Source organism: Pyrus communis, chromosome 7 (assembly GCF_041283825.1).
Source record: "Pyrus communis isolate YQ-2024b chromosome 7, ASM4128382v1, whole genome shotgun sequence".
NCBI classification, from domain to species: domain Eukaryota; kingdom Viridiplantae; phylum Streptophyta; class Magnoliopsida; order Rosales; family Rosaceae; genus Pyrus; species Pyrus communis.
The window spans coordinates 19,875,435-19,887,144 of record NC_142571.1 but is presented as its reverse complement, the minus strand read 5'-3'; the positions used below and the strand labels follow the sequence as shown (position 1 = coordinate 19,887,144).

The window sequence follows — 11,710 nt, the reverse complement described above, 5'->3', positions numbered from 1 at the left end:
CGTCCAATGCTCAGTCGCCATTGTGCCCACCGCGGCCGCCAAGGCCTCCAAGGAGTACAAGGTCAAGTTGAGGAGGAAGATTCGGATCGAGAGAGAAGTATTGGGGTCGATGTGGATGTCCTTGGTGGCAATGCCGTCGTCGAATATCGGGTTGGGGGCAGCAATTGTTTCTTCGGGTATGGGAGGTGACGCCAAATCTGTTGAACTCGTTGGGTTGGGTTTGGATCCTGTTCTGCAAACGGTGCTTCAAGAGGAACGCTTGGCATTTCTCTCTCTCTCTCTCTCCTCTCTCTTTCTCTCTCTACAAATTGGGAGATTTGCGAAGATTGGAAAAATGAGAAATGGGGAGTGGGGGAGGTGAGGTAGGGGTGGGGTGGGGTGGGATGGGGTGGGGCGGAGATGAGGGAGTAGGTCGCGCCGCCGGGGGGGGTGGAGGGATGGTTTCTGGGTTCGGGTGAGATATTTGGACGTGGCGGCGGTCTCCGGGAAGGTGGGGGTGGGGTGTTTGGGTTGGAGGGAAAGGGGGATGGCTCGGAGAAGACGATGGCTTTTATTATTATTATTTTTTTAAATAAGATAAATTATTATAATATTTTTAATGCATAAAAATAATAAATAATAAAAATTTTGAGACATGGCAAATTGTGATAGCCACGTCTACACTACTTTATCACGGATTTTTTAACAGATGTATGAAATTAAAATAAAATTATAAGTCAATATATGAAATTGAAATGTTTTAAAAATATTGTAAGAAATTGAAATCAATTCCAAATCTAAGGAGGTAAAATGTAATTTTATCCTAAGATTTAACATCTCTCTGTGAAGATGATCATGTGTCTTCTTAATAGAGAGAGACGTGTTGTTTGTAGACTGCTACTGGCGCCGCGTGCCTGAGTAGAAATGAGCGTTCTATTCTGAGGTTTTTTTTTTTTTGAGACAAAATTCTGAGCTTTTTTGAAATACAATAAAAGGCTATGTTTGGTTCAGATGCATTCAACTTTTTAATCATTTTTTTTTTAAATTTTATAGTGTTAAGATGTGAGCATCAAGCAGAAATTGTGAGTCTTGTAGTTTAATTTTCCGACGTACGATTCATTCTTAACATATAATAGTGATCTGAAAACACATGTGAGAGTTAAAACTCAACATATAAATTGTATGTTTTGTTACCATGTTAGAATGTGGGAATTCAATTCAAAATTAAGTAGAAAACAAATTATTTAAACTTATTATGCAAGGGTTTAATTCAATAATGTAATATATTCCGACACTTTTAAGTTTTCAACACTTTGCATAACAATATTTTTTGAGTTGACAAAACAATGCAATTATATAAATCATCATATGTGTTACTGACACATTCCGACCGAAATCAAGGCGCAATGGTGGCCGGATTATCGTGGGTTTTTCCGGGGAGATCCCGTTGGATTTAAGTCCTAAAAGTGGTAAGGTTTTGTTCTACTTGTTATAAGCTTCATTTTGTACAAATTTCATGGATTTTGGTTAGAGAAATGAGAAAGATATGAAGTTTTAAAGTTTTTCCAAAAACCGACGAAAATTCGAGTTTCAGACGGCAGCTCTGATAGATTATCATCATTGTAGGATTACCTTTGATGTTGTATAATTAATATTCGTCCTACTGGACTACACTTAGGCTACTTATGCTCTAATACCAAACTGACACACCCTGATCGAAATCAAGGCGTGACGGCCAACGCGCCTTTATTTCGGTCGAGGTGTGTTAGTTACATTTATTATTTTGGAGTGTGATTGTGTAAATTTAGAAGTAGAATTTCAATTGAATTCAGGATATATAATCTCTTTATGACTTGTACTACCTGTAAGGCAAGTAAATTCTATCTAAATAGTATAAATAAAGGCATAAGGCCACAACAAAGGGCACGCAATTCACATACATATTTTTCCTTCAACACTACGATGTATTTTTGCTTCACTTACCATATACTTAGGAATCAAATTGATTAACTATTTAAATTCACAGAGAGGGAAATAATTATTTATCAGGACAAATCATTCCTTTTTGTATTTATATCTGTTAATGTGAGGTTTGGACTCTGGGGAGTAATTTGCTTGACAAAAAATGTCTTGACAAATAGGACCAATTATGCTGTAGACTAACGGTGATTAATAAAAATAACTTCTTCTTTTTTTATGTGGTTTTAATTTCTTTTCCTTTATCTAGAGGTGGCAGGAATCAATTTAAATGTGCTTAGCCAATAGAAAAAGAAGAATAAAAAGAAGGTTGGTAGTAACATGAGCAAAGAATGTATGTCATAAGAATATTTTTTTTTTTACCTGTAAGTGAGAGGTTTTAAATTTGATTTTCGTTAAAGACGAAGTTAAACCATATTATTATGGTAAACTTATTGTAAGACTTAACTCATTCCTCTATTCTTTTAATGTAGATATAATCATTTATTTAAAAAAAAATATTGAGTTAAATATGTTTTTTGTCTTATTTTTTGTTTGCAAATCGCAATGCTCATGACATGACATGCACTGCCCACCTCACATCTTGATCTGAATTTTGATCAGTAAAACAGTAGTGGGTAGATTATTAAATTAGAGCACTGCTATTTATACATCTTGTTTTATCTCCGCATATCTTAATTAATTTTTGTCTATTTATTTTTTTCAATTCATTGATTCAATAGCTAAAAATTGGTGTGTGAATAGTACCACCTAAAAATCATTCCATTATAGCTAGCTGAAACTTGTGCAGCAGCTTTAAACCCTGAATTGTTTTGCGAACAACGATTTTTTTTGGATTCTTTTTGTGAGAATCTCAGAGATTCTTAAATTATGTTCTTTTATCATGCATCTTGCAGACAATTTTCTTCAGATACTTTTCATATTTAATTTTAAATAAAAATATTTTAAATAATTTTTAACTGTACGATATACGATTAACGAACATATTTTAAGAATCCTTATTATTGTTTACATCAAGAGTGGAGCACTTTTCTGAATCATATTGGAATTTTTTTTTTTTTTTTTTTCTTTTCTTTCCATGTTGCCGACATTGATTATACCCCATTTGGTGATTAGCTACCATGCAATCATTCCGTCCGGCTCCTTTTATTTTCTTTGCTGGATGATTACTTGTAAATTAATCCACCTATTTTTCTTTTTAATCATTTTTTTAAAAGTAATATATGCATGAATGAATTATATTATTTGGCTGCCTACGACTATCACACTGAACATTTTTATATTATAAAGTAATGTTACGCAATGAGTTGTTTAAATCCATACATTCTTCTACTTTTTTCCATACAAATACAAATACAACCTTTTTGTGCATTATGGTAAACCTGGCAATTTCTTACATAATCTATTAACACGACACGAAAATAAAGGATTTTAGATCAACACAATAACTTTACAATCTTTTTGTGCAGTATGGTAAACCTGAAAATTTTTCATACTTCTACTTTATAGTATATTATAGGCTAAGAGTGAGATTAAAGAATTATAAAGCACATTAAAAATAAAAATATTAAGTAATTTAAAAATACCAAACACATTAAAAAATTATAATAATTAATTTACAAGTGTAAAAAAATGTGAAAATATAAGCAAATGCTCATAATTGCATCCTCTACGCTTTGAAGATAGGTACATTATCGTTTGAATTTTTAAAACCATACAACCCCTCATGAATAGTATTTTAAGGGAGTTCAAAATAAATAAAATTTATAATCATTAATATGTAAGTCTGAAAAATGTGAAAGCATATATAAACAATCGTAATTACATCTTCTACGCTTAGATGATGGTTATATGGTTGTTTAGATTTTCAAAACCCTTCAAATATCATGAATAGTATTTTTATTTGAGTGCAAAATTAATAAAATTAATAATTGTAGAAGTGTGAAACATGTAAAAAAATATATACAATCACTCGTAATGACAAGTTTTATAACTTTCGTGAACAGGTCAACTCAGAAATTTAGTATGTATATACTAATTTAGTATTATGTTTTACATCTTTTGGGTCACATTATGTTTTTCATTTGCACAATTTATTGATTTAAAATATATTTTTCTTAACGGGTAACGGATCGGGTCATATTACCTGATAATATTAACAGGTCGATCTCAGGTCAGGTCATATTACCTATTTACTTTAACGGATGTTACACGACACGACCCTTTAAGCTATTGGGTATGACATGAATATGAGAAACACGACACGAATGTCAGGTCTATAGTATGGAAAGTATGTATTTTCAAATCCAAACATTCTTCTACTTTTTTCCATACAAATACAACCTTTTTGTGTAGAACGGGAAGCATGTATTTAAAATAATTAGAAACAAGATTTGTGTATTTCACTGCTTCTATTTTCAGAAAGACAATTTGTGTGGTTTTCTTTTTTAGTACATTACAATTCATGAACTTATCTAATTTATCACTGATATTTTAGAGGGTTTTATATAAGTTGTTGGGGGTGGTGTGGGACCGTTGGGGGGTGGGCGTGGGGGTGGGGGTGGGGGTGGGGGGAGGGGGGTGAAATGGGGATTGGCGGTAAACGTTAGTAATAGGGAAAGCGAAAGCTTTTAAGAGCCTTTCTTATCAATCACATCGGTCAATTTCCATGAACTGGCTTTATTACCAACTACGAGTGCATTGCATTCAACCTTCCTTCCAGTATCCTCCTTTTCCAGTATCCTCCTTTTCCAAGCCCGAAGGAGAGACACTATACGATTCATTTGATAGAAGATTTTCTTAGTGGTATTACCGGTGTCATAAATGACCATCATGTATTCAAACCCTAAATTCAATAGATAATTGTCTTAGTGATATCACCGGTGCCATATATTCAATCACTATACAATTCATTCGATAGATAATTGTGTAGTAATATCACTGGTGCCATAGATGATCTTCATGTGTTTAAACGATTTCATTCGATAGATAATTCTCTAGTGATATCACCAGTACCATAGATGATCGTCATGTATTCGTACACTATACAATTTATTTGATAGATAATTGTCTTTGTAATACCACCGGTGTCATTGATGATCGTCATGTGTTCAAACAATTTCATTCGATAGATAATTGCCCTAGTGATATCACTAGTGCCATAAATGGTCGTCGTGTATTTAAACATTGGACGATTCATTCGATAGATAATTGTCACCAATATAAGAAAGTTTCATTTCGTCTGATGAAGACTACCAATATTTATCTCATTATTATGCCAAAGCGTGCTCATATTAGGTGGCACAGATTGATTCACAATGTTCATGCACGTGAACGCAACTGACGACTGATTTTAACATTTTTCTATAGTGAAACGATTTACTCACTTTCATTTTCTCTTTCTACCACTTCTCATTGTGTCTTGATTTACTCAATCTAACAGCTAAACAGTGATGAACATGTTAAAAGAAAAAAATAAAGTGCAAAATTATTTCTCATTCCGATATATGAGTTCCGAATGGCTGCTATGGGGGTAAAGCCCACTTAATGGCCAACCAAAACTGCATATGGGATTTGCAGAGTGTCCCGAGGCTGCCGTAGAAATTGCATGTCTTTGTACATTTGCACAGGACAGACCAATGATTGGATTAGCCTGTTTCAGCTTTCTCCTGGATTCCCAAAGATTGCCTCCAGCCCTTCATTTCCCAGGTTGAGAAGCTAACAAATGATTTAGGATGGTAGTTGCTTGAATCATAGGCTTTATTTTCCTTTACAAAACTAGGAGAACGGCGACTCGAGCTCAGAATCTAGAGTGCATGGGTAAACGCTCTTATCCATTTAAGCTGCAAGCTCCTTGCTTAGAATCTTTGAGACGAGCCCCAATTAAAAAAGGAAACAAAACACGTCACACAAAATACTGAGACTTAAAAGCTCTAATATGTAGTTTAGAAATGCTAACTGCAAAAGTTATATTTGATCAAGATAAACCGTAATCTAATAATATATAACAGGACAGCAGAAAACCAAACCATATACACAAATTAACACATGGAAAGTCGCGGATCAAAGAAAACTAGCATGATCTACATACACTAACAAATCAAACCAGAAAATAGTTGTTCTAGATTTTGGATACAACCACCCTGCTGACCATCCTAACAGCTTATCATTCATTTTCAGTTATCTGCAATATTGTGCGGATGCAGAACATTTCAAAGAATTTTTCCTAGACCGGGTTTCTTTTCGTTTTTCCCCTAATAATTTTACTTTCCAACTCGGGGCGGATGACTTGAGAATCTCCATGCGAGAGATGAAGTTATTAATTTCTATATGTTGATTATGCAGCTGCTCTTGGAAGCTTCATGCCAAATCCACGTTTTACCTTCTCAACCCTGTTCAAAGGGCCAAAGTAAGAAACATTAGAACATCCCAAAGACCCTCATACCGTGTTTATATCAGACAGGTAATACTGTACGAATGAAATCTACAATGACAAAACCGAAGTACAAAGTCAAAATATCGCTACATTGGTTGCCAAAGGTGACAGGAAATAATGGTATAGCTAAAAAACATACAATAGCATTAGTTAAACTGTAAAGAGATGTAAACTCCCGCACAACAAACCATGCTTATATGTAGATCATGCCAAGGGTATCCTATAGTATGTAAAACATGCAGCGTAGGAGATAAACACATGAACAGATGTTCAAAACATTTTCTGCTAAAGGTATCTCCTAGATTATCTATGTCTAATATATACATATTCAACATGTTTTTCATTTCAAGTTCCATGACATAAGAATTAAAGATCCAACAAGTAGAAAGAACTAAAAGAGACAACCATTGGATAATTAGTGCTTACGTTGGGGCAAGCTTGCCAAGGCTATCAAGCTCTTCACCGGTGTCTTCATCCAGGACTCTCCCTGAGATCTCGATGATGTAAGATCTATCTCTGGTTGTGGGAAGTCCTCTACTGGACAGCAAATCCAAATCATTACGGTGAAGCTCCCTTCCATTCACAAAAATACCGGTATCTCCAGCTGCACAGTTCTGAGGCATGGGATAGTTGAATTCTTCAATAAATGGCTGCACAAGAAAAGAATTCTCCATTAACATTAGCAAATAATTATATTCTTATAGATTTGATATTAGCGTTGAATTAATTGACTTACAGGAATGATGCCAAGACCAGGGCCACCCATGACACCCCAGAATCCAGCTCGGAAATCATACCTACACTTCCAAATTGACGAATGCAAAGACATGAGTACAATGGAGGAGGCGAGAGAGATTACAGTTGCAACATAAAGCCATTTGTGATGATTAGTCTTATTGGTTTTATCACTTCTTCCAAAAGCTATTATAATGTAGGCCAGCTATTTATATATAACTCTAACAAAGCACGGATATATGAGCAATAACAAATTGTAAGCACAATTCAAGGTAATCAAGCATAGAAACCCACTGTGTGTTTAGTGAGTACACTTACCAATATTGTCCAGGATGGACTGTTCCAGCCATCTTTTCAGCCTTCTTGAGCTCACGATCTGGTATTAAATGCCCATTAACTGAAACATTACTTCTCCCATTGTTTGTCTGATTTGATTTGGAAAAATCCCTGAAGCTCTTCTTAATAAAGTTTGTAATAAATGATTCACTCCCTTTGTTGGTTCTTGGCTGATCCTCCTCTTTGTTTGCATCCCAGGAATCTTGGGAAGCCCCAGTATTGGAGTACTCATTAAATGATACATCCATCTCAGTTGCTAGTGTTGTCTCCTTTAAAGAGTTTTGTCGCGAGGTCACCTTATTTGGCTTTACCTTCTCTTGATCTGAGCGACTACTGCAGTTGCCCTTCCCAAGTCGGTTTATCACGTTATTGTTCGAGGAGAATTCAAAGTGTTCCTGTAGAGGTGAACCAGGAGAAGGAGGAGAAAAAGAGCCTTTGATTGGCTGCTGAATAGAATCTATGAATTTTTTTGGAGCAACTGGAGCTTCTGGGATGCCGTCATCCTCAGAGGTACTGGGAGATGAAGAATGAAAGCTTTGCATCTCGTGAGGCTTGCTACCCGTTGAACTTGGGCCTGTGGACGGTAAAGCAGGTTCTCTATCTATTGACTGAAAATCATAACCAGAATTATCATAATCATCAGAGGAGAAATGAGCATAGATCCGGGTAACAGGACCATGGGAATGTAAAATACTGTCTTTGACCTCCTCATTCAAGTTATTAACTTCCGACGGATTGTTCTTTGCTTCTGCATGAGAAAGAAGTAGTTTCTTATTTGAAACCACAAAATCGATCACAGTAGAGCATGCGCCACATCGCACTTTCTGTTTATTCTTTTCCGCAAGCAGTACTTTTTTGGGCAGCTGTAGAATTTCAAAGCAGTTACTACATGTCACCAATGGAGCACCACCAGAAAATGGAAGACATCGCCGACCACCACTGGTTAGTACCACCCTATCTGGACGGAAATGAACAAAGCTTCCCATTTGGGGGTTAAGGTCACTTGGCCATCTGGTACGGGTTTGTGAGACATGAATGGGTGGAGGAATCGAAGTCCGAGGTTTGTTGTGATCATATGGGCCAACCATCCCAGGGTTTTCAGGATGGAGCGTGGGATTGCTAGGGAAATCAGGGAACCTTTTATTGTGGAAAGCAGCAGGTGGAACTGGCACTGAGCCTCGCCGGTGGTTGTCATAGCAATAGAAGCAAGGGCAAGTAGGACGGTGAAACGACGCATTATGTGGGTAAAGCTCATACGGATCAGGATTGTTTTCAGCATACTGTCCAGAAAAGTATGGAAGCGACGGTTGCTGGTATTGCCTGGGAAAGGGATGAGGAGCTCCACTGTGCATGTGGGATCCAAAAGGATCGCCATATCTGGGTAAATGGCTTGAATTATGCATGGAAGAAGAAAAGCTAGGCATAGGTATTTCATGGCCATTGGTGTAGGGAAATGGCTCCGGAAAGTGATTGAAATGAGCCCGTGCTGCAACAGGTTTACCAGGTCCAAAGTACTCCATCGAAGCCCTATTTGCCCCAGAAGAAGCACCTGCATACGAAGTGTTAGAACTACCATAAGGATCTGGAGGAACCACACCCCCATTGAGAGGAGCTTTCTCTTTCGGCTTATCAACTAAATCACCAGACCGGCTAAGTTGATCCCGCAGCTCATCCAGCTTCTTCAGAAGCTCGGCTCGATCTTGTTCAAGGTACAGAACTCTGTTTGCCTCATCTGGGTCAATAGTTTTTCTCAATGGTTCCCCACCCCTATGAGAAGAACCCAAGGAATAATTTGAAGGACCCTCGTCTGGATAATTTGAAGTTGAGGACCTCATACCTCCAACATCAGTTCTTTGATGTCTTCGAACCCCCTCTTTTTCACCATTCTTCCGAGCTCGCCAATCTTCCATCCATTCCGATCTTCGGCTTGCATTTGTGGGACCAAATTGGGCATTCAAATCCCCATGTTCTCTTCCCACAGCATTCTCCAATTCATCTCTTTTCATGCTCATATCAACGCCATCCTTGACAACCCAGTTCTCAGTTGCATCTTTCACTTGCTTCCTAACAATCTCAGGATTTTTAACATTTTCCTTCTCTAAATTCCTTTGATCACACCTCAAAGAACCATCACTTGACTTAACATCAATATCAGAAGCATCACTTAACACAACTATTCCTTTATTGTCTGAATCATCTGATTTGGCACAAACTCCTCCAACCCTTTCTTCCTCCGACTTCTCGAACAAAGTATCCCCCTCTTGCCTTTTCTTGTTTGCTATAAAACGATATAAACAATCCGATCCCCAATATTAGTGAGAGGAAAATAACCTCAAAACTAAAAAGATTTCCTGTATCTTGAATGCAGAAAAAACTCGGGAAACATAATGCTATTCAGATTGGGATCCTAGATTATGAATTTTGATTCTAGTAATGCGGCTACTGAGTTCCATATCTGGTTTGTCGGGTTTAATAATCTCAATCCACAAATCCAAATGATTGACAGACTGAATATTATTAACCTCGGTGTGGAATTTTTTTTTTTTTTTTTTTTTGGGGTCCAATTCCACACCAAATTCCAAAAATTGTAAACCCTGGTCTCATTCCCTTTCCTAAATTTCCGATAACATAAACCAAAACGCAAACTTTTATAAAATAAAATAAAACACAACCATCATATAAAACAAAGAACAAGGTAGCCGTTTGGTCAGAAACCCAACACGAATCATGTGACACAAAACGTAAAGTTTCTATCTTTTTCCCAGTTTTCTCACCAACCCCACCAAATAATTTCATTAACCAATAAGCTCCACAAATAAAAAATAAAAAAGGAATCAAAGAAGAAGAAGCAAACCTCGAAGAACAGCACCACAACCACCACACTGGTAAACAGAGTAATCATCAAGCTCCGGAAGAAGATTCTCACACTTTGGGCACCGAACCAGCCTCACTGTTGCACCCGAGTCCCCCATTTGCTCATAACCCACCTCACCAAACAAACCCAGAAACAAAAAAACAAACAACAAACGACAAGTCAAACACTGTTTCCAGTCAATGTTTGGCAGCCGACAAAACCAGAGAGAAAAAGCAGCTCAGAGAAATGAGAAAGCTTTGGGTTGTTCTGCTGCAATGGTGAAATGGGTTTTCGTTTAAGGAGAAAGACAGGAAGCCTCTTTTTCTTTTGTGGGTTTTCTTTTTTCTTTTGCAGATTTTCTCAGGAACCAAACAGGGGAGAAGGAATGGTGGAGCTGGAGAAGTGGACGGGAGTGAGGTTTTTGGTGGTGGGGCCAGATAATTTCCCGGAAAACTATGAGCTGGAAAGGAAAATACAAACGCTCAGAATTTATGGAAGTGGTTTGAGAAATTCGATTCCAGTGACTGTTTGTGTTCTGAGAAAATCTCTGCATTTATGCTTCGCGTTTTTTTTTGTGTTTTTTTCTCCAAAATTGCTTTCGGACGCAGGACGCGGAGTTGGAGACGTCAGGACCGCTTTCCAACGTTTAAGCAAAACGCGACTTCCAATGAGGTCGCCTCCGGAACGACGCCGTTTCAGGAGGGTGGAGTTAACTTCGTTGGAACCGCCGTTTGTCTGGTGCCCGTTCAACATTTGACGCTTCCCGGTTTTTAACTTTATGCACCCTAACTTTACTTCCGTGAAACCAAAAAAGAAAAAAAAAAAAAACATTATAATTACCTTATAAGACTTAATTGGATTAATAATCTCCCTTATGAATTAAGTCCGAGTGGTGGAGTTAGCCTCAAATGTAAATTTCACGTACTAACAACTAACATAAAGTTATGTTTTAACCTCATATGTATGGTTCATGTGCTAATAATTAACTGAAATTAATGAAATTTTTAATTTTTGACCTAAATTTTAAAAGATTTCACCACAGGAGTTTGAATCCTAATTTTTTGACTACAAATGCTATCTTACAACTATCCTAACACTACCGGACTAATGATCCAAGTAGCCTACCTTATAATTGGTCTTTTGAAGAGAGAAAAAAATGTTAATTGAGATCTTGGATTTAACAAAAAATAAATAAGCACACTCTCATTTAATTATATTCTTTATTCATAGTTGATTTATTTAATTTGATGGTAAAAAATAAATAAAAATAAGTGAAAGGTTAAAATGGTATGAAAATCAGTTCCCTTTAACAAAAAGGTGCACCATTGAATAATGTGGGTATCACATATTCAATTCTAATAAATTAATAGATAGTAAATGGATCTTTACTACAG

At 36.7% G+C, this 11,710-nt stretch overlaps 1 protein-coding gene across 1 annotated transcript; it reads right to left on the bottom strand.

Moving 5' to 3' along the window:
- Positions 1 to 5,927: 5,927 nt before the first annotated feature.
- On the bottom strand, positions 5,928 to 11,064 carry LOC137733769 (uncharacterized). Its single transcript, XM_068472950.2, has 5 exons — positions 10,317 to 11,064; positions 7,445 to 9,740; positions 7,128 to 7,188; positions 6,818 to 7,041; positions 5,928 to 6,347 (listed from the first exon to the last, which is right to left on the bottom strand). The coding sequence occupies exons 1-5, from the start codon at positions 10,432 to 10,434 to the stop codon at positions 6,293 to 6,295; spliced, it is 2,754 nt and encodes a 917-aa protein (XP_068329051.2). The 5' UTR covers positions 10,435 to 11,064; the 3' UTR covers positions 5,928 to 6,292.
- Between the last annotated feature and the right edge of the window lie 646 nt (positions 11,065 to 11,710).

Excerpts from the sequence above, each read along its gene's own strand:
- LOC137733769 (XM_068472950.2), bottom strand. The coding sequence starts at position 10,434 with ATGGGGGACTCGGGTGCAACAGTGAGGCTGGTTCGGTGCCCAAAGTGT. Across the intron at positions 7,189-7,444 it reads GTCCATCCTGGACAATATTG|GTATGATTTCCGAGCTGGAT; the intron begins GTAAGTGTACTC and ends TTGGAAGTGTAG. Across the intron at positions 7,042-7,127 it reads CTGGTCTTGGCATCATTCCT|CCATTTATTGAAGAATTCAA; the intron begins GTAAGTCAATTA and ends TTTCTTGTGCAG.